Here is a 23,582-nt window from a genome sequence, read left to right as displayed (position 1 = left end):
TAACGACCCCAGTATTGTGGCAAGGATGAAAGGAGATAGCAATTACAGTTAAAACTTATAGAATGTGGCCGGCGCCGCAGCTCACTAGGCTAATCCTCCGCCTTGCGCCGCTGGCACACCGGGTTCTAGTCCCGGTCTGGGCGCCGGATTCTGTCCTGGTTGCCCCTCTTCCGTTCCAGCTCTCTGCTGTGGCCAGGGAGTGCAGTGGAGGATGGCCCAAGTGCTTGGGCCCTGCACCCCATGGGAGACCAGGAGAAGCACCTGGCTCCTGCCATCGGATCAGCGCAGTGCGCCGGCCGCGGTGGCCATTGGAGGGTGAACCAACGGCAAAAAAGGAAGACCTTTCTCTCTGTCTCTCTCTCTTACTGTCCACTCTGCCTGTCAAAAAAATAAAAAATAAAAAATAAAAAAAAGTAGATACAAAAAAAACCTTATAGAATGTTTCCAAACTGCCTTAGTGCACTTAACAAAGATTTATCTAGAATTTACCATTTGCATTACCCATTCATGTAACTCTCAAAGTTTTGTAAGAGGTTTAATTATTATCCCCATCTTAAAAGGACCTGAGGCACAGGGAAAACATAGGACAGTAAATACAGTACCAGGCACCAGCAGGCAACCTTATCATGACCTGTTGCCTCTGGAGCCTGGAGCAGCTGGCACTTTGTCTACTCAGGGCCACTGGGTAAGAAGAGAAGGAGGACAGCATCCAAGTGAGAGACAGGTGCAGAACAGGTGCATCTGGAGGGTCTCATGGTATCAGAACGACATTTAACATTCCTTTCTGCTCCCTCTCGGTGCCCAGCATTGTACCATGCTCAGACACAATCTTGATGAATGAGAAACTATGCTAAGTGCCATCTCATTCCAAGGGTTTCACCGACCCGGCTGCCCACGGCAGACCACACAGTGCACAGCGTCCTCGAGGGGCTGTCCCTTTACCTGTCTCATCGCTGTACTCCCCATCAGGGCACTCCACACACTCGAAGCAGCAGGTGGGCTCCCCCTCAATGATCCCTTTCCTGGTCCCGGCCAGGCAGTCTCGGCTGCAGTTGGAGAAGGGCACCTGGAGGACAGAGTGCACAGAAGTCAGTGGCTGCAGCTCCTGAGACACACACTAGGGGGAGGAGTTTGGCAACCTGAGCCCTTCCAGGCAGAGGAGGTCTGGGGTCCGATATTCTGTTATTTGTGCAGGGGAGGGATGCCTATGGGCATTCTGTGAGGGTTAATTGCTGGACGTCCACACAGTGATCAAACTCTACTTAAATAATTCCCTCTGCCATCAACTCCGGGCCCCAGGATGAAACACCTGTCAATTCTCCATGGATGCAACAGCTTGAGACAAACCAAAAGATACAGGAACATGGACTCACACACCGAGAAACAGTCACCAGGGGAGGTACCAAGACAAGGGGAAATTTGCTTGAAAGTGAGACTCTGAACTTTGTGGTGAATTGCAATTCCTGTATTTTTATTTTAAGCATTACAGGGTAATTTCTGAGCTCTGCAACAACTCAGCGAGGCACTCAGAATAGGCACAGAAAGTAAATGGGTCGGAGAGCTATGCCAGAGGAGAGCTCCAGGAGCTGCAGTAGTTCCGGGAACATGGATTTTATTTATTTATTTCCTTAATGGACTTCAATTATGCAGAATTTAATTAAGCATAATCCTTGCTTCTTTCTATTGCTACTGGTTCATGTTTGGATAAATTTTATTTTACTTTTAATTTTCATTTAAAAATCCTGAATTTTGAAAGAGAGAGAGCTCTCTCTCTCATCTGCAGGTTCACTCCATAGATGCCTTCAAGATCCCAGAACCAGGCCAGGAACTCAATCCAGGCTTCCCAGGTGGGCAGGAGACATCCAGTTACTTAAGCCACCATCCGCTGCCTCTCGGGGGCTGCATTAGTAAGAAGCTGGAGTCAGGAGCTGGAGCAAGGGCTCAAACCCAGGTATGCCAATGTGGGAGGCAGGTGTCTTCACTGGGTCTTAACTGCTAAACCAAGGCTCACCCCTGGATCCCTTCTAATTGGCCATCTTTAATGTCTGTCACCCAAACAGAAAGCCATGCTGTGACAATGACTACACCTTAACTCTATGCTTCGCTCCATCCCTTACTCCAGCCATACACCATGTATTCATACTTGAGGTGATCTCTGTTTTATGTTCATCACAGACAAGTGATAATACCAAAGAAAAAGATCAATCTACCATTATGAAAACTCTACCAGAAAATAAGAGAAAAAGGAGAGAACATTCTACAACTCATTCTTATAAGTCAGCATAATATAATCCTGCTACCAAAACCAGACAAGGATAGTATGAAAAATTAAAACCTTTGTGGGATTTTTTCCCTGATTGCCTTCAGACCTAAAGATTTCCCTGCAAGCAATTGATAAATAAAATGTGTCCAAAGGGAACAGACAGAATTGGAGGACATAGGACAGAAGAGGGGAACAAGTTGGGGGTTGAACCTGAGCAAAATCTCTTAGAGAATGGATTCTGCCCAGTCCCTCAGGGGACTAGAAGTTCTGCCCCATGCTTGCCCTGACCTGAGAAGAAGCTAGGGCTTTATATTTTCACATCACTCACGGGTTACGGTTGACTCAGGGAATGTACATTCCTAGGCTCTTCTACTTCTCTGAGTCTGTGGGAAAGTGGGGTCCACTAGGCTGCAGCCAGTCTTCTGGAAAAGACCAGCACATTCTGGTCAGGGAGGCAAAAATACCCAGGAGTCCTGGAACTGCAGACAACGTGTGAGGAATCCGCGGGTTGGCGGAAGAGCACCACCACTTTCCATTATTGGGAAGCAGATGCAAGCAGACCAGAAGGGCTTAAGAAAGATGACACATCCCGACCATGTTGGCTGTATGGCAAGAGTTAGAAAACCTACAGGTATCATTCATAGCATTAATTAATGGAGACAGAACATATGATCATCAGTTGATGAAGAAAAAGAATTTGATTAAATTCAACACAAACTAATGTTAAAAACTCAGTGCAAAAGGATTAGGAAGAAATATCCGTAACTTGAATAGGGACAACTTAGAAAGTCTCTTCAAGTAAACCTCATTCTGTAAGAGAGAATACTAAAAGCATTTCCTTTAGAGCAAGGCTGTCCGCTATCACCACGGTTATTTAGCATTGCGCTAGAGGTCCTTGCTAGTAAAATAAGACCAGAAAAGTAAGTGTATAAATATTGGAAAGAACTAAATGAAACTGCATTGTTTGCAGATGATAGGATGGCCCATATAGAAGACTCAAAAGAAAAACAACCAAACTATCGGATGCAGTTGGAGAACAGCTCCAGGCTACAATGCTATAGATGACCACTTTTCTCACCAGCTTCATTGGTTTTTCTAAAGAAATACAAACACAAACAAAAAAAACCAAAACCACTTTTTGCTGTGTGCTTTTGTTGAGATTTCAAGATCCTTCAACATTTTAGGTGGTTTTATTCAATTTTGTCATTTCTCCTCCATTTCAGAAGTCCTAATTCTATCTCATCCTCTCATCAGGCTGAGTAATTAAGTACTTTACTCTAGAAATTTAGCAGTTATTACCTAGAAGTTTAAAGGTTTCAGAGACAATGAATAAATCACAAGAATGAAGTCTTTGTTGCAAAAGTATATATTTTTATAAAGATAGGGAGCAAACCTCACTCATCTTTCTAGCTCTAGTTGCATAATGCATGGATAATGTTTAATACATGGCAGGGGTCTTACTGTTTCCAAAATGGGTCTTCAGTAAGTCTCCCCTCCACCAATCTACTCTGTGAGATATCTCACAAAGTTAAAAACATGTAAAGCAATAAAATGGTTGTCATTGCTTCTAGCAGAAAACAATACTGGCTTGACAAAGGAGTTTGGAAAAACTTGAACAAAAGATGATCAATATCATGCTCCAGAGGAAGAACAGAGTGAGTCTGATGCTTGTGAAGACCCTCAGGGCCCTGGGAAATGAAGGCAAGGAAAGGGTGACAGTTCACAGCAGCACGCTTAGCTGTGGTGAGCAGCTGGCCCAGAGTCGTTCTCTCAATCCCTCTGTGACCAACCTGCTTGATCACGGAACCAAAGCGATGCACCCTGTTTCCCAAACCCACACTAGCGATGCTTCTACATTTTCCCTACTAAAGAATGATGGTTGCTATATCCTTTATCATGGTAAGGCAAAGTAAGATTCCTTTTTGTTCCTGGATTGATGAAGTTTTTGTTTTTAATCTGAAAGAGCATTGATTGATACAATCTCTGTATCTCTGGACATTGTAGAACTTTTGTCTTTTACTTTGTTAATATAGTAAGCTACATGTATGAACTTTGTTATGTTTGGCTATCATTATACCTGTGTAAATTCACTGCTAACTCTGCTAAGTCATGATATGCTATATATTTTATGTATTACTGATCTGGGTTTGCTGATTTTTAGTTAGGGTTTGAGCAGATATGTTTACAAACAACAATGGCCTTAAATTATCTTTGCTTGTACTGTTTTTGTCTTTTTTTGCTTTTTAACATCAAGATTAAGTTAGCTTCATAAAATGAGGTTAATAGTTTTCTCTTGGTACCAACAAGATTGAGAACTATTCAGCTCTGATATAAATGTCTGGGGCTGAGTCCACAGTGACACGGCACTCCTTGTCATTAGAGACCTAGTCTCTTCCTACCCTGCTATTCTGACATGTTTGGTCTTTGCCTCTTAGTCCTATCTGGTTTCCAGGAGAAAAGACAGAGGACGGAATGAGGAAGATGGGAAAAACACTTGTGTTAATTTCTCAAAGGTTCTTGGAAGCCATCACCCAGCATTGCCACTTCCGTTCTGACTTAAGGATTTAGTCACAGGGCCACATTTAGCAGAAAAGAGGCTGGAAAATGTCATCTTTATTCTGGGTGGTCATGTGTCCAGCTAGAACAGAGTCTTCTCATTAAAGAAAAAAGGAAGTACAAATACTGGGGGCTTTTAGCAGTCTGTGCTAAGCCTCTTTTTCTCTTCTTTATAATAGCTAAGTAACAGGCTCAAGGTCACACCATGACCTGGCTGGAGAGCTGAGGTTACACAGGTTGGTCTTCAAAGTCTGCACATTTTACTATACGAAGCCCTGCCTTAGACTAGGCAAGAATTAGAGGAATGCCATCCTCTGTGTCCCCTTCCTTCATTCTCAGCGTTCATGAGCTAAAAATCCCACCAGCACAGAGTGGGCCAAGGCAACCACTGGAAAGATCCCTCTTGCAAGTGTCCCCGAGTCTCCTGCAGCCTTACTAAAGATGCTTGGCCAATTCTGGCCAAGAAAGCACATCTAAATTCCAAGTCTCTGGTTAAGATGTCTCTTATTATCCTTATTTTTTGTAGCATAAGGAAAGAATCACCTGCAGTAGAGTGTAGAAGATGGAGCACTGAGGTTGAAGTTGGGGCACTTGGTGTCTGGTCTGATCTCTCACAGTGACAACATATGTGGCCCAGGAAGTCACCTTTGCATCCTTGAACCTCAGTATCACCAACTTCTAATTAGAGAGTTCCAGACAGATTTTTAATACATGCTGGGGTTAAAGGGTTGCATTTGTAAGTAAATTAAAAACATTAGCTAAGCATAAATGCTCTATTGGTGACATTTTGCATTTATATGGTGAAATTCAGCTTATCTGAATTTATTCATTTGATATTAGTAATGAATTTGTAGCTATTAGGGAAGTTATTAATATATAATTTATAGTTAAACACAAATGGCATGATTGTAGTCAAGTTTACAATCGAAAGGAAAGAATTGCCCAATTCTACAAAAGAAAGAAAGAGCAGACTTGACCCTAAGATTGATTGAGTGCATCATGTGTGCTAGGTTTGAGGTGATGTTTCTATGGAAACCATAGATTTAATTTATAACTGGGTCAGCTATTCCCGGAACATGAGAGGAATTCAGGAGGCTTCCCGGGGATAGTTATCTACTAGTGTTTAAGCCCATGACATGCAGAGCCTGGAAGACATTACGATTGGAGAGAACTGTACAGGAAATAGTTTTCCTGCAGGAGGGAATAGATGTGTATCAATTAGAGACAATCAATTAATGGAGGTGGGAGACAACCTGGGTAATCTAACAGGGGTGAACAGGTGATAGTGTAGCTAATCAACTTACACTTCAGCCAGCTGAAATGTGTGATAATTTAGACAAGGTGGGGCCGGTGCTGTGGCGTCCACCGCCTGCAGTGCTGGCATCCCATATGGACGCCGGTTCAAGTCCCAGTTGTTCCACTTCCAATCCAGCTCTCTGCTATGGCCTGGAAAGTAGTAGAAGATGGCCCAAGTCCTTGGGCCCCTGCATCCGTGTGGGAGACCTGGAAGAAGCTCCTGGCTCCTGGCTTCGGATCAGTGCAGCTCCGGTCGTTGTGGCTATGTGGGGAGTGAACCATCGGATGGAAGACCTCTCTCTCTCTCTCTGTCTCTCCTTCTCTCTGTGTGTAGCTCTGACTTTCAAATAAATAAATCAATCTTAACAACATTTAGACAAGGTTATAATTAGTGGCAGAAGAACACTACCTCTGAACCCCCCAAATCTCCATCTGGAAAGCTCATAACATATTTGTAATTGAGAATCCACTCTCTGCACACTATCTGTAGGTGACTCTAGCAAGGAAACTCATCCTATATATTAAGAAATGGTAAAACTGTTCCATCACATCAAAAATTCAGCAACCTAAGAAGCATTTGGTAAAAACACAAAATTGAGTCTTTGGTTATATTACAAAAAGTTGACCAAGATGCTCAAAGGTGATAACAGAAAGGCAAATGCAAATAAAAATATGGTGGGTCTCATCTAGACTTCCTGGGTCTGTGTTCCTACAGAGAAGCTGGAACCACAGCATCAGAACATTCTAGAATGTCTTAGAATGGTCACCGTTCCGTCCATCATGTGTCTTTTTCTTAAGTGCACACTTACTTAGTGATGGGCTTCTGGTTGTCAGGTTTCAGGGGCAGTGATCCTCAGGGAAGGGGGGCATGGCCATTGTCACCAGCATCCTTCTCTTTGTAATAAGTCTCCCATGGAGGAAAAGCAAGTTAGACCTTTGATCTATAGGTCAGCCCTGAGAGTCTGCATGACAGGGAACTGCCTCTCTGTGGATGGTCCAGGCCCTGGACAATGGTGATATCACTAAAGGACTCATCTTGAAAATCCAGCTGTTTTGGACTGGAGGCTCTCTCAAGAGCTGCTATTGGCAATTGTGGGTGGGGCAATTCTTTCTTGTGTAAACTGTCCCACATGGACTGGACACCTAGCACTCTTGGACTGTAAGTGCTGAAGGACATTGGTACATCCTAGTCATTGTGACAAGCCCCAAAAGCAGCCCCTCCAGCCCACCACCTTGTCTCCCTGACCCCCAGGTAGCCTGCCCCGCTCAGTTTCAGTTCAGAGCTCCTGACCTGAGTGCTGTTCATGTTTGCTTCACTATTTTGCTCTAGCTGGGGATAGTTTTAACAACAACAACACAACTCTGTCTCATAAGTGAGTCATATTTGTGAAAAGTAAAATTGTCTCAATTTAACAAGAAGGCATGGGCTCAGGCCTGGAGGAGTCTCCTCTCTCCTATACACTCCTGGATTTCACAAGGAGCCCTGGCAATGCGGAGCTAGTGAGTTGAGGCAAGTGGACTCGTCACTTCGGAAGCCCAGAGGTGAAGCCCAAGGCCTTGCAAAGCCCAGCACAGTTTTCTGGCAACGGCAGAGGTGACCGGTGTCCGGATGGACAGCACGTACCTCCCTGGAGAACCCACTCCACAGGATCTTCTCCTCGTTGATGAAGAGTCTTTCTCCCTTCTTGGCATAGACGTTGTAATATCCGACTTCCTTAAACATGATGGAGCCGTCCTCTGGGGAGAGGTGCCAGTTAATGATGGAGTAGTTCCCCATCAGGTCTCCACACTCATCGAAGTTCACGTGCTCCCCCATGTTGTTGGTGAAGTTCAGATGCCGCAGGTGCTTCAGGACCTGAAGAGGAGCAGAGATGCATGAGTAGCAGCCTCAGGCTTGCAGTAGAAGGCTGTGTATATTGTGCACTGCACAAAGACAGTAGGGACAACAGACTATCTTTTACCAGCAAAGTGGGATGATTATGACTCAAGGAAGAGGCATCATCTTTTTCAACTTACACTAGGGTACTTGAATGTGTTGGCGGAGGCCTCGGTGAGCTGTGGGCATTGCGTACGACTCAAATTGTAAGAGGAATAGAAACACTTTCTTGAAGATAGGAAAGGGAGAGGAACCTATCAAAGCTTCTGCAGGTGCAGCGTGACCTTGTGGTGCCCAGCAGGGTCAGGGTGTGTCAGGCAGAGCCCCTTCCTGGCATCTGCTGAGCTGGGCACTGAGGCGAGAGGGGCGAATGTGTGTTCCCACCCTCTGCACCTTCTCTCCCTATAGTACTGCTTCTGTGGAGGTGCCTGGCTGCCGAAAGGCATGAAGAGTGGGGTCAAAGGAATAAAGAAAGGAGGCTGTAGGTGCAGCCTGGCCATCACTGGTGTCAGAGTCATGGTGGCAAATCCTCGACTTTATATACATACATTTATTACATTTTATAAATGCATATAAAATTTTTAAAGTTATTTATTTGAAAGGAAGAGTGATAAAGTGAGTAAAAGAGAGTGAAAGAGAGATGGAATGATAGAGAGAGAGAGGGAAATCGATCTGTCTACTAGTTCACTCCCCAAATGGCTGCAATGGCCAGGGCCAGTCCAGGCCAAAGCCAGGAGCCTGGAGCTTCATCTGAGTCTCCCACATGGGTGGCGGGGGCCCAAACACTTGAGCCTCCCTCTGTTGCCTTCCTAGGCACATTAACAGGGAGATGGATTGGAAGTGGAGTAGCAGGGACTCAAATTTAGCTCTCCTATATGGGATGCCAACATTGCAGGTGGCAGCTTAGCTCATTGTGCCACAATGCTGCCCCTGAATCCTTGAATTTTTATAAGGTTTTATGAGTCATGAAGGTTTTGCACAAAAATGTATTCATAACAATTACTAAAAAAATGTAGATACTAGTTATCTTACTGCCTTTGAGGCATGGTCCTAAGAACTTTTTGTTCATTGTCTAATCTACTCTCCAGAGAATAGTGTGATGATCCTCATTTTGTTGATGGGGAAACTGAGGCACGGGACACTTAAGTATCTTGTCCATGGTCACAGCCTGTGCTCCTAATTGGTCTGCTTTGTTTCAGCATCGTTGGGCTCCTGGCTCTGCCTCCTGCCATGTTGCTGACATTGGTCAAGAGGAAGCAGTGGGCACTGGCAGCTTATCTTCCATGTAGGGCCTGCCTTGTGCCACTGAGACACCAAGGGAGAGTGAGACATGGTGTAGCCTCTGGGCTCAGGAGAGCTCGCTTCCTCTGCACCTCTGCGCCTGCACTCTGAGCCCATCTCCTAACTTGCATACTGAGATGGCTGGGCCAGAGTGGGCACAGGGTCTCTGCAAGTTCTGGGGTGTGTGTGTGTGTGTGTGTATGTGTGTGTGTGTGTGTGTTTAAAAGATTTATTTATTTATTTATTTGAGAGGCAGAGTTACAGACAGAGAGAGGGAGAGACAGAAAGGTCTTCCATCTGCTAGTTCACTCCCCAAATGGCTGCAATGGTTGGAGCTGGGCTGATCTGATGCCAGGAGCCAGGAGCTTCCTCTGGGTCTCTCACATGGGTGCAGGGGCCTAAGCACTTGAACCATCTTTCACTGCTTTCCCAAGTGCATTAGCAGGGAGCTGGATTGGAAGTGGAGCAGCTGGGACAAAAACCGATGCCCATATGGGATGCTGGCACTACAGGTGGAGGCTTAACCTACTGTACCACACTGATCCCAAGCTCTGGTGTTGAGTTCTCTCTGGTTTCTAACTTGGCAGCACCAGGAGTACAGCTAGAGGCACCATTCCTTCTATCATTTTTAGAAAAGGATTTATTTATTTGAAAAGGGGAAAGAGAGAGAAAGAGAGAAAGAGAGAAAGAGAAAGAGAGAGAGAGAGAGAGAGAGAGAGAGAGAGAGAGAATCTCCCCAAATGACCACAATGCCAGGGCTGTCCCAGGTTGAAGCCAGGAGCCAGGTACTCGATCCTGGTCTCCCACATGGGTGGCAGGGACCTTAGTCCTAGGGCCATCTTCCACTGCCTTCTAAGGTACATTAGCAGGAAGCTGATTGGGAAGCAGAGCAGCAGCTAGGACTTGAACCAGTACTCCAATGGGATGCTCGCATGGCAAATGGCAGTTTACCCTATGGCACAACACTAGCCCCTCTCATTATATTTAGGGTACCTAAAAACCAGCATCACTCTGACACGGGAAAATTCTGGGTTAAGTCCAGCCAGTGGATGACTTTGCCAGGCCTCTCTGTTAAGCACCTGTTATCTGCATATATCTGCTGTGCATGACAAACTGTGACAACCAAGCCCCCCAAGCCAGAGCCCCAGGAGCAACTTTTCACACTCCACCCCTCTCCAGAGATGACACTGCTTCTTGACAACTTATTTCTGTACTGAATCTGTTTTAAACAAATATTTCATTACTGTAAGGAGAACGGAGTGGAGAAAAGGAGCCACATGCATTTGCTCATGGGCCGCCCTGAGCTGTGTCTGAGGCCGAATCTGTGACAGGTGCCAGGTCACACATGCTCACCCGCAGCCCCCGGGTGCCTCCCCTCGCCTGCGGGGTCTGATCCATTCCACAGCGACCTCACCGCCACTCCAGCAGGCCCTGGCTGCCCTGACTTTTGTCTCCAGCCTGTGGATACCCAAATCCCACCCAATCTGCACTGCTGGTGTACCCCCACGCCTTCCCAGGTGGTGACGATCCTAGTATTTGGGTCATCATTTTGACCAAGTCCTTAAGGCAGGCTGTGGAGAGGAGGCGTCCCAGAAGTGCCCCTTTCTTGGCCCTCTACCTCACTTTACCTTTCCTTGCTCCTGGGACGGCCTGGCCTCTACCCAGACACGTTCCTGTCCCGACACACCCTTCCTTCCCCCTTTAATGCTGACTCATGCCCCAACACTTGGAGCCTCATTCCTCCATCCCACTCTGAGACCTTCTGGGCTTGGCCAGCCCAAACGTGTTATACTTGTGCCCTGCCCCCACTTCCCACTGGGGACCCAACTCGATGCCGACGATATAGGCTTTCAACTTCTTTAGGTAGTTTACACCCTGCACACACCCAGGGTTACGTATGAGTGTTTTCATTCCTCCTAACCATCGTTATCCCGGTCCCTTCCACACACCCCGCTAGCTCTGTCTTGGCACTGATTATGGGTGTCCAGGGAGAGGAGAGGACAGGAGAGGAAGGGAACTGTCTCTTATGTGCACGTCCCAAATGCCAAGCACTGGACTGGTGGCTCCTCACCTCAACAGCTATGTCATTAACAGGAACCATCATTATCGTCATTTTGTAACTGATGAAGGGAGGCCCAGAGAGGCCGGGAAACTGGATAGCAGGGGCTGGAGCTGGGGTTGAAACATGGACCATTTTGCTATTCCATCCTGCCTCCAGTATAAATTGCTTAGAGTGTCCACAGCAAATATTTTTTGTAGGTCATTAATTCCCTCATGAAATAATATTTTTTAAGAAGTTATTTTTGGCCGGCGCCGCAGCTCAATAGGCTAATCCTCCACCTTGCGGCGCCGGCACACCGGGTTCTAGTCCCGGTCGGGGCGCCGGATTCTGTCCCGGTTGCCCCTCTTCCAGGCCAGCTCTCTGCTGTGGCCCGGGAGTGCAGTGGAGGATGGCCCAAGTGCTTGGGCCCTGCACCCCATGGGAGACCAGGAGAAGCTCCCGGCTTCGGATCAGTGCAGTGCGCCAGCCGCGGCGGCCATTGGAGGGTGAACCAATAGTAAAGGAAGACCTTTCTCTCTCTCTCTCTCTGTCCACTCTGCCTGTCAAAAAAAATTTTAAAAAAAGAAGTTATTTTCATTTTATTTGAAAAGCAGACACACATACACACACAGAATCCTAGAGAGAGAGAGAGAGACAGGGACAGAGAGACAGAGACAGAGAAACATCTTCCATCTACTACTCATTCCCCAAATGCTTGCAATGGCTAGACCAGGCCAAAGCCAGGAGCCCAGACTCAGTCCAGGTCTTTGAAATGAGTGGCAGGAACCCAAGTCCTGCAGCCATGGTCTGCTGCCTTCCAGGGTCTACATTAGCAGGAAGTGGGAATCAGAGCAAAGCCAGAACTTGAACTCAGAAGCCAGTCATACAAGATGATGTAGTTTAGGATTCCATTTCTATGAAACATCATTAAATATCCAAATATGTAGAGAAAGAAAATAGATTGGTGGTTATCTCGGGATGGAGGTGATAGAGGGTGATAGTTAAAGGGTACGAGTTTCTTTTTCATGTGAAAAAAGTTGATGGTGCTTATGGTTGCCCTACTGTCAATACACTAAATGCTATTGTATTGTACAGTATTTTTTTAGAAAACATATATTTATTTATTTGAAAGGCAGAGTTACAGAGAGAGAAAGGGAGAGGGCGAGTCGGAGAAGGGATCTTCCATCCGCTGGTTCATTCATCAGTTGGCTGCAATGGCCAGAGCTGCGCCGATCCGAAGCCAGAAGGCAGGAGCTTCCTCCAGGTCTCCCACGCAAGTGCAGGAGCCTAAGCACTTGGGCCATCTTCTGCTGCTTTCTCAGGTGCATTAGCAGGGAGCTGGATCAGAAGTGGACCAGCTGGGGCACAAACTGGTGCCTGTATGGGATGCCTGTGCTGCAGGCGGTGCCTTAACCTTCTATACCACAGCGTCAGCCCCTGTATTGTACGCTTTAAATAAGTGATTGTATGGTATGTGAATTATATCTTAATAAGCTGGTTCAAAAAATCAAAGGTATGGGAAAAGATTTTACAATCCAAACATGACTTCATTGGTGGAGCAGCCATTCGGCAGCAGGCAGGGGCCTTGACATCAAGGTCCCTCTGGGACACTTGGTGTGAGGAATTGATGTAGAGACTTGGCAAGTCTATCTTCAGATGGGGAAAGGAGATAAAGCACAGACCAACATAAGAGGTAGCAATGCAAATATTTTATGCAGAAAGAGGGACCCCTGGGATCTCTGTGACTAGAAATTCTACACTCTTGGTTTGTTAGACCAGTCTCCTCCAAAGCAGGCCCTCTCTTATTCTTTTCGGTATCCCTCGGGAGCCTGGATTGTACTGGATACTGGACATCTGTTGAGTGCACGGTTAACGCAGCAGACACTAAACCTGTAGGTATCACCACTAGATGAGCAACTTGTCGCTCCCCCTCTTCGTGGAGGAACGACACAGGACCCTGCGCTGTTCTTTTGTCTGCTCGGCCCTCCCCGGGTTTGCTGCTGGTTCTTCCCGGGTTGGCTACTATCCCTCCCACCTCCGTGGAAGGGCAGTTCCCCCTGGCCGCATTCCCCACTTCCGCAGGGGAGCGGCACACCGCCGGCCGGCTTTCTCGGGGGCTGCACGGGTTCCCTTAGATGTTCCCCATAGATGTTCCTGGTGCATGCCGTCTCTCTCCTCCTTTATAGTCCTCCTTCGCCAATCCCAACTCGGCTGCCCACACGCCGAGTACGCTGCTCTCCAATCAGGAGCAAGTCCTACAGTTTATTAGTTGAACTGGAGGCAGCTGTGCGGAAGCTGTTTACTTCTCTCCCAGCGCCATATTGTGGGAGAGCAGATGCATAGAATAAGTCTTAATTCCAGTAACTCAGTCTAGTCCGGTTTGCTCCCCACACAACTGGTGCCCATCATGAGGTTTTTTATCAATCTGAGAATAAATGAGAAAAATAAGGCCACTAAGGTAACACATAGGAAATCAATAAATACATAAAAGACTTGTACCACACTATCTTTTTTTTTTTTTTTTTTTTGGACAGGCAGAGTGGACAGTGAGAGAGGAGAGAGAGACAGACAGAAAGGTCTTCCTTTCCCGTTGGTTCACCCCCCCAGTGACCACTGCTGCGCTGATCCAAAGCCAGGAGCCAGGTGCTTCTCCTGCTCTCCCATAGGGTGCAGGGCCCAAGGATCTGGGCCATCCTCCACTGCACTCCCGGGCCACAGCAGAGAGCTGGCCTGGAAGAGGGGCAACCGGGACAGAATCCGGCGCCCCGACTGGGACTAGAACCCGGTGTGCCGGCGCCGCAATGCGGAGGATTAACCTATTGAGCCGTGGCACCGGCCAGCTAATGTTATCTTTATACTAAATTTAGGAGATGGGTTTCATTGTCTCCATTTCTTGGGTGAACAAAGTGGGGCACCATGACAGAAAGTGGCTGCTCGGGTCGTAAAGCTATGAAGTGGCAAATGAGGATTTAGAACAACTCAAGCTGACTCCAGAGGACCAAGTCTAAACTGTTACGTCCCACCACCTACTCCTGTACAGTCTGTTAGGTTGTCTGTCCCCAGTCACGGGGGGCAGGCTAATGTACACTTTGGGTTGAAGAGAAGGGCACATTGAAAAGTGGCCCAAACAGGGTGACATTCTGATCCTGGTGCACGGGATCTGTGCTTTCCCAACTCAGTGACCTTCCATCATTTTTTATTTTAAGTTAACTTTATTGATGTTTAATTTATGTAGGACTTTTTAAATTTAAACTATTTTTATTTTAAACATTTTAATTTATGTAGGATAAAGTGCACCCATCCTAAGTGTATAGTTTTAAAGACTTGGATGTTTTTAAAAATTTATTTAAAAGAGCAAGAGAGAGAGAGAGAAAGTGACAGAGTGACAGAGAAAGAGAGAGAGAGAGAGAGAGAGAGATCTTCCATCTGTTGGTTCACTGTCCCAGCCAAGGCTGGACCAGGCCAACGCCTGGAGACCAGAACTCCATCCAGGTCTCTCACATGGGTGCAAAGGTCCAAGGACTTGGGCCATCTTCTACTACTTTCCCAGGCCCATTAGCAGGGAGCTGGGCTGCAAATGAATCAGCTGGTACTGGAATCGTTGCCCATAGAGGATTCAGACATTGCAGGCAGTGGCTTAATCTTCTGCGCCACAACTCCAGCCCCTAAGAAACATCTTAACCTCCATGCCAAATGCCTGCCCCAGGGAACTTTTAAATTGAGAATCATTAACCCACAAAAAGAATTGTAAGTTAAAAACTAATTCAGATATTTTTCTTAGAAAGAACATTCTTCTGTTTTTAGAATGTTAAAAGAAGGAACTGATGGTTCTACTGAAAAAAAAAAAAAGAAAATAAATAATTTCATTTGGGATTACAATCCAGTATAATATTCTTCCAAATGATTTATTTTATTTGGAGAGTAAAAAGAGAAAAAACAGTAATTGAAGGGGAAGAGAAACAAAAAAAGATACAAAAAAGACTTAAACATGGAAGAGACCCAGAGAGACTGATGGGCTCACAAAGAAAACTAGACATCAAGACAGACACAGCTGTGAGGGAAGCAGGTACACATGACACGCACACACTAGGATCATAGATTCTTTTATGTGATAATATTCCCATCTTGTGGGCTTTTAGGGTATTTCCTCTAAAGGATCTTAAAATCAAATTCTTGCTCATTGCAAGCATAAATGAGAATCACCTCTTGGCACACCTGCAAGTGTCCACTGAGACTGGAACCCCTCACTGTGGTCCAGGACCACCAGCTGCTACACATGGTACCGTTTCTTAGTACAGAGGGACCCTGGGGCGCACACAGAGAATGAGGGATGGTAATCGTGGATAAGGGCTGTTGCTTCTCACCCAGTTCATGTGCTAAGACTGCAGGGAAGATTCAGGACCAACTTCCTCCCCTCATCTCAGCCACATTTTCTTATCTCCCTTCCATCTCTGTATCACCCCAATTTCTCTACTTTCCTCCAGCATCCAGCAGTATCAGCAATTCCTAGGAAGATCAACTCCATTTGGCTTCTGCTATCACCACGCTCCTGTCACCATGCATGGCTGTTTTTGACCAGTGAGTGGCTGAGGTGAAGGGAAGGAAATGAGGGAGGAGGAATTAGGTGAGAAAGAAAGCAGCTATTTCTGCACGTGCTTACCTATGTGATGTTCCATTCAAACCTGATGGTGGCCATATGACCCAGGCTCATCCAATCAGAGCCTAGAGTACTGTGGCACCATGATTAACTCAAGAATAGGTTGTTGGGGGGCTGGTGTTGTGGTGTAGTTGGTTAAGCCGTCGTCCCCAAATGGGCGCCAGTTTGAGACCCGGCTGCTCCACTCCCGATCCAGCTCTCTGCTAATGTGTCTGGGAAAGCAGTAGAAGATGGTTCAACTGCCTGGGCCCCTGCACCCACATGGGAGACCCGAAAGAAGCTTGGGGATCCTGGCTTTGGCTTGGCACAGCCTCGACCATTGTGGCCATTTGGGGAGTGAACCAGCAGACGGAAGATCTCTGTCTTTCTCTCTCTATAACTCTGCCTTTCAAATTAAAAAAAATCTTAAAAAAAGAATAGGCTGTTGACTCAAACAGTTCTCTGCAAGGGATTCTAGGTAGTGTCAAGTCAGATCAGCCAGATCGCTTCTCATTCATTCATTCCGTAAAGATGCTGGTGTCAGTGTTCTCGACACAGCGCTGAGCAAAGGAGCCTGCCCCTGTGAAGCTGAAAGTCCAGTGGAGGAGTGAGAGTGAAAAGAGAGTTGCAGAGAGGTGGGAGGGAGGCGTTAGCTCTGTAGGGAGGCCAGGAAGTAACTGTGTGTTGCATGCTATTAAATCATCACCAATGTAAATTTTAACACATATGAGTTGATTGATGTATTTTAGGGGGAAAATGTCAACAAAAGGAAAAATACTGTGATTGGTCCTCAGTGAAGCAGAAGTTTGATAATTTGTTTCAGTCCATTGAAGAACTCTAGAAGCTGAATCTGGGTATGTACACAACTAAAATGAGGGAGAATGATCAGAAAGTCTGTGTGTGATTATGATTTGAAAAGACTTCCAGGAGAAAGTAAATTTTGAAAAAGATGTGAGAGTTCATGGTAGACAATACTAGTGGAGATGAAATTAATGGGCCATCAGGTGTGGGATTTGCTTCAGAAAAAAATGCTGTGCCAAAAAACTAGAAATTTTTTCTTGTGGTGAGATCTAAAGTAGGTTGAATTAGAAGGGAAAATTTGAGAGAAGCAGGCATGAGATTATAGGCTGAGCTTCCTGAATTAGGTTGTATAGGTAACAGGCTTCCATATTGGTATTGATAATGAGAGTAAATACTGTCACCGCATCTGCTGCTGGAGACATGACCAAGATTCTAAACTCTGGAATGTTCACCGAATGGTCTGGGGCCCAGGGGCTTAGTGGATACCTGCAGCAAGCACACAGGACATCTTGGTAAAGCCCAGATGCTCTTCCTTCCTGGAGCTCTGATCCCCCTTTCCCGTCTCCTCTCCAGGATGAGTTGTGCTGGACCACATATGAGTCAGGAGGATGTGTCTCCCTGGACGAGGGTGCCATGAGGTGTCCGTGTAGTGGACATTTCTCCTGTTGGCTGCTTTGCTTCTATTTCCTCCTTCTTTTTGTACCAGCATCCTAGTTTCTTTTTGGGGATCCCCTCGCCTTTGCTCTCAGTCTATGTCGTTTGGAAAGGCTCCTGCTACTGGAGACAGAGAAGCAACTCAGGACTGGTCCATCGGCAGGATTTCTGGGACTTTTCCAAGAGATCCTGGGAAGTAAGGGACCCTAGCGGCAAAGGGTTTTTGAGCCTGAAGCTGCTGCAGAGCCGAACACTGCAAACTCTGGGTAATAATGAACAAAGATGGAGACAAAACATCTAGGACCTGGAATTCTTCTGAGATTTTCAGCAACATGAGTCACTAAATTTCCTTTTTCGGTTCTAGCCACTTGGGTTTGGATTTTCTATGAAACAACTAAGAGTCCCAGTCTTGACTGTAGTCCTACTGCTGGTGTTTTCCTCATGGGCCCCAGTTCTGTTCTTGACCATCTGGGTCTTACTGCCTGGTCTGGGAGAGGAACTGCCGCGTTTCCACTGGAAGCCTTTTTCCCTTCACCCTCACTCTGGCCTTGCAGGCTTTTTGAGGGCTGGGTCCTCCTTCCAGGGTTATGGGAGGCAGGAGAGGAGAGACAACAGCATTGACTACCTAAAGATTGTGCCTTCATTTCTCGGCACTGAAGCATCAGTGGTCTCTGCTCTTCACTAGAGCTCCTCTGTCTTTGCCAAGGCAGGGGTGCAGTGCGAGGAAGGAAGCTCTGAGCACCCAGAGAGCTGTGGCCAGCATCACTGGCTGAGTGCAATTTTCCCATAAGAGGAAGGCTGAGAACACGCAGGTCCCGGCTCCGTCTACTGAGTCACACGCCTCGTCTTAGCAGAATCTCTACAATGCCTGGCCTAAGTTGTACAATCTTTGTTTATAGGTATCTTTCCTGAAGGGCCTGTAGCGGTTCTGTGTGATGACTTTCTTTACCTAATTGGTTGAATAATTAGAAGTGTACATGAAGCTGGTGTTGTGGCATAGTGGGTAAAGCTGCTGCCAGTGACATTGGCATTCCATATGGGTGCCGGTTCTAGTCCCGGCTGCTCCTCTTCTGATCCAGCTCTCTGTTATGGCCTGGGAAAGCAGTAGGAGATGGCCCAAGTCCTTGGGCCTCTGCACCCACGTGGGAGACCCAGAAGAAGCTCCTGGCTCCTGGCTCTGGCCTTTTTGGCTATTTGGGGAGTGAACCAGCGGATGGAAGACCCCTCTCTGTAACTCTGACTTTCAAACAAAAAAATAAATAATTCTTTTTTTTTTTTTTTAAGAAAGTCATTCCCCTTTATCCATGGGGAATATGTTGCAAGTGCCCCAGGAGATGCCTGGAACTGCAGATAGTACTGAATGCAGCATTCTATGGTTTTGTCTCTCATATGTACCCATGGGAAAGTCCAGTTTGTAAGTTAGACACAGTAAGTGACTAACAGCAACTACTAACAGAAGAAATTAATCATATACTACCTCATTATAGTACATATATTATATAGTATATATTATAGTATTTAGTTATATGAATGTGGTCTCTCTTCTCTCAAGATATTGCGTCTTAGCATGATGTGAGATGATCAATGCCTATGTGAAGAGCTGAAGTGAGGTGAATGATGTAGGCCTTGCAACATAGTTTAGGCTGCTACAACAAAGGTTACTTGAGCACAGCACTGCCATCCATGGCATTTGATCTGGAACCCAGATGGCTACTAAGTAACCGAAGAGCAGGTGGCATATATGGCGTGGATACCCTGGACAAACCGACCATTCCTATCCCAGGATGACTAAAGCTTTCATTCATGCTGTTCAGAAAGGGGCATAATAATGTAAAATTCATGAATTGTGTATTTCTAGAAATTTTCACATATTTTTGGGCTGTGGTTGAATGTGCATAGCTTAAAATTTGGAAACGTACTTTGCCTTCAAAAGAGCCTCAGGTAGACATTAAGCCAGACACTAGGTCCATTTTACAGGTGAGGAGACGCTGAAGGTCACACAGCTAGGAAACAGGGGAGCTGCAACGAGGGGGCTGGCAGCCGAACCATCAGCCCAAGCACACGGAACCCCTTCTCCCACTCTTGGGCACTCTCTCTGTCAGGACAGTTTGGAACTGAAGAAAAATACAAAAGGGGTATGAAACATAGTCTGAAAAAACAGGGCCCCACAAAGCACAAACAGCTGTTAAGATACAAGGCAAACCAGACGATTTTCTTCAGAAGCCCCATGAAATGAAAAAGATGATGATCTCTCTCCCATGTGTAATTCCAAAACACAAAACAAGACTCAACTATAAGGTGAGCGTACGAACTCCATAGGTTCTTATTTTCTTTGTGCAAACTGTGTCAATGCTTCTTTTCTTTTAAAACCTTCAACATCAACTCATCATAAGAGGACCTGTGATAAATACTAAACCTGTGCCTTTGATTAGCTGGTGCCATAAGCTTGTGTTTAGTTGACCTGTTAGGTGTGTGTACCATCTGTGTGTAGTGGCTGGACACAATAACACTAGTTTTATGCCCCTTAGTATATGGAACATTCCAAAGTGTGCACCACATACTTGTTATTCACAAGAGAACAATACTTCTAATTTAGGCATTAGAAAAGCACTCCATTCAGCACTAACTCTGCTTTGGGATATTTACGAATGTTTAAGGGACACCCTTTAGGTATTCTGAATCACCAGATTAGAGAATTTTTGAGCTTTAAAAGATAATCAAGTTAAATCACTCTCAACTTTGCAGAAGACAGTTGCTCAGACATTGGGTAGCACACTGAGTCCAAAGCTCCATTTAGTGGCTTCATTTAGATATTATCTGTTTGAAGTCACCACGGTCTTCTTGCCTGGATCAGCCGGACTCTGCTTTATGACACAGAAAACAGGTATCTAAGCAAAGGACATACCTGCCAAGCCTCAACCTTCTTGATGTCTGCACAGGAACCGTTGGCGAAGAGCCCTCTCCCGGGTAGGCAGGTGTAGATATCCTGCAGCGCGTGCGCAATGGAGTAGACCGCTAAGTACACGTTGTAGGAGATCCGTAAATGCGTGTAATCCATGTAAGGGGTCTCCACACTGCTGATGTTCTCAGCCCCTGTACAGAGGGGTCGGAAGGCAGTGGAGCTATTGCTTAGCCTGCTGCTACCTTCTTCATGACTTCTCAGGAAGGTGTCCACGGGCAAAGGTCCTTTAGCACTTTCTTGGAGGTGGCAGTTAAACGTTTCTTCCCAAAACTCCTTGGCAAAGCCATTGTGGACAGACTTCCTGGGGTGGACTTTCTGCAGGAATTCCCGGAACCCTGGGATCTGCCCCGCCTTCAGAGCAAATCCAATGGTGCCTCCGACCACATGGAAGTATTCAGGCATGGCGATCAGGGAGGAGCTGGCCCAGGCCTCGCTGGCCAGCCAGATCCTACCGGTGATATTGCGCCGGACGATCTCCTTGATGAGGGGTTCCAGGTCTGGGCCACTGGAGAAGACAACAATGACCTTGGCCGTGGAATTCTGGATCACCTCCACCACCTGCTTGATCTCGTCCTCATCAGAATACTGGGAGATGAGTTCGCTGAAGTCAATGCAGATGTCCCTCTCCTCGGCTTCCTCTCGGAACTTCTCAATCCCTGGCCGGCCATAGTCATCGTCAGCTGCAATGGTGCCCACCCAGTTCCAGCGGAAATACTCAATGATGTCTGCCATGGCGGTGGCCTGGTGCTCGTCATTGGGGATGGTACGGAGGAAGGACTTGAACTGGTTCTTGTTGCTGAGGAGTCTGCTGGAGGAGGCGTAGCTGACCTGGAGAGAACCAAGAACACAGGATGACTGTGTGGTGCAGCAGGTGCCCAGTGGGCCTCAAAGCTGCTGCGGGGTGGCCTTTGGAGTCCCTGAGTCTCATGGATCAAACACTGCCATTCCCTGTGGAGGGGATGAGAGGGCGCAGACAGCTGACACGTGTCCTGCTCCAGCCTGGAGACCCTAGCACCTATCCGTCTCTCCGGGAGCATCTGTATCCCCAGTGGGGGATTCTTCACAGTGCTCCATTTAGAAATGGGTCTGGCCATAAAAATCAACCCAGCCATAGTGGGACCTACTTCTTGCTCCAAGTTCATGTGCAGGTTCTGGCCCATTCACAGTGCTCTAGGCTCCCCACCTAGGAAGTTCCAAGCTACAGGAGCATGTCTTCTGAAGAACAAGGCGTCTTTGCACTCATGAAATATCTTCTAGGAAATGAAGTAGTGTTTGATATCTTGTGTTCTCTACAGAGTTTTTAAACTGCTTAAAAAAAAAAAACTCTTGAAGATATTTGGGGGAATGACATTTTAGTATTTATCAGAAATTGATACTTTTTTATGTTCAATGTTTTTAAATGGAGTTTTCCCAATATTCTGCTTATCAATGAGTAGTTTCTACATTAAAAGCATAAAATATATGAGTCTATGAAAGTATGGGCTCTACTTGGCTAATGGGCAAGTAAGGTTTTTTCTGTCAAGAACTTTGATTTTAGATCTATAATCTGAAATGGACTTTTTTTTTCCTTTATCTGAATAAGACCTCTTGTCTCCCACAGAAATTCATAAGGTAGGTGGCTAAATTCAATACTTTGTTTGGACGCTAATGTTTTTATTTTTTATTTTTGACGCTAATGTTTTTAGAAAGCTTTGTTCAACAACAAGCTTCAGAACCAGGTTTTGCAAATGCAGAACCTATCATTTCATGAATGCATCCGTTATTTCTGGATTTTCTTTTGAAAAATGGGCCTAAAGGGCTTCAGAGATATAAAAATTAAAAAGAAGACTATCCCTCCTGGATTTGTTCCCTTAAAGAACACAAGTATAATATTTGTCGAGTTTTCAAATGGCAGCCTATAAAGTGCTGTCAACATCATGTGGTACCTTGTCCCCTTCCCCCAAAAAATATCTTAAAAACACACAGAATTTTTATTATTATTGTAAGAAGAGAGAAGTCCATGGATGATTCAGAAAACTTCTAACCAGTTTGTTCTAGCTGGTCTGCTTGTTCCATCCACTTGGGGGCGTGACTGGCATAAAAAATGCCGGTGATGTCTGACCCTACCTGCAGAGCAGGGCTTCCTAAACGGCACGCGAGAATCCACAAAGGAGCTTTATCCACTCAGTTAACCCAGGATCTCTGAGGGATAGCACCCAGGCTATGACTGGATGCATGCTTTTAGACCCCCCATTCCCACCCCACCTCACCCGCACCCCAGGCAGATCCAACATGCATGGGTGGCAGAGAACAGCACTGCCGTGGAGAAGCTTATGTTGTTCTAAGCAGCCATCATCCCAGTCTTCTCCGCACTGTTAGAACCCAAATCAGACTCTGTCCTGTCTTTCATCTGAACCTTCCCGAATGAAAACCTCCCCTGCATGTTCGTTCCTCACTCAATGCCAGTTTCATCGTATGCCAAGTGGCCTTGGGGTAGCAGCCTACTCCACTGTGCACTTCCAATCATGCTGTGCAGTTCGGAACTTTAAACCGGCCCACCACACTCACTAGCGTGGGCTTTGTCACTCTGGCAAAAAGTTCCAAAGCCAGGGCTGCCCCACGGGAATCACCTTTAACTCCCTGCGGTAGGATTCTGTAAACGATGACACGGCTTTTGCCATTGTCACATGTATATGAAAGGATAATGGCCATTACCAAAGAAACAGGGCCTTCCCAACACAGAAATGAGAATTTACCAAAGGCACTCTTACAGATTTAAAATGTGAAACATGGAAAAAAATATGGTTAAAGTGTTCTTTATAATTTAATTTAACATTTGACATAAGGAATAAATCACAATTCAGCTGATTCTTCCAGCCATGGGTATTTAGGTTATTTCCAATTTTTCATTACCATAAAATGATGTCATAGACCTTAGGTATTCAATTGAAGAAAGATTTTGTCTATAGTGCTAAAGGGAAAAATCAGATAATCAAATGGCATCTAGAATTTGCTCTTTTTTTTTTTTTGGTGAAAAAATGCAATTTTGACTGAATGTTTATTAAAGCATTTGTTGCAGCGAACTGCTAGTATCTGAAAATGCAGCCAGCTCTCCACCTAGGCTGAGTTCCTGCAGGCTGGAGGCTGCTTATTCATATGCATTCTATAAATATATATTGAATGAAATAGAATATTCGCCATTTCTGCAATGTGCAAGACAATGTTTAAATTCCTGTT

General features: G+C 45.9%; 1 protein-coding gene across 1 annotated transcript in view; it reads right to left on the bottom strand.

The window, feature by feature from the left end:
* CASR (calcium sensing receptor) overlaps positions 1–23,582 on the bottom strand; it is an 88,671-nt gene that overhangs the window by 3,975 nt on the left and 61,114 nt on the right. The window contains exons 4-6 of the mRNA XM_017347060.4: positions 20,310–21,194; positions 7,740–7,970; positions 943–1,066 (exon numbers count right to left, since the gene is read on the bottom strand). Of these exons, the coding sequence (XP_017202549.2) occupies positions 943–1,066; positions 7,740–7,970; positions 20,310–21,194 (1,240 nt within the window). The remainder of the gene's footprint in view (positions 1–942; positions 1,067–7,739; positions 7,971–20,309; positions 21,195–23,582) is intronic.

This window comes from Oryctolagus cuniculus, chromosome 4 (assembly GCF_051225735.1).
Source record: "Oryctolagus cuniculus isolate XC-2025 breed Fujian yellow rabbit chromosome 4, ASM5122573v1, whole genome shotgun sequence".
In the NCBI taxonomy this organism is placed as follows: Eukaryota; Metazoa; Chordata; class Mammalia; order Lagomorpha; family Leporidae; genus Oryctolagus; species Oryctolagus cuniculus.
The sequence above is the reverse complement of the archived record's forward strand: the minus strand, read 5'-3'. Positions and strand labels throughout refer to the sequence as shown.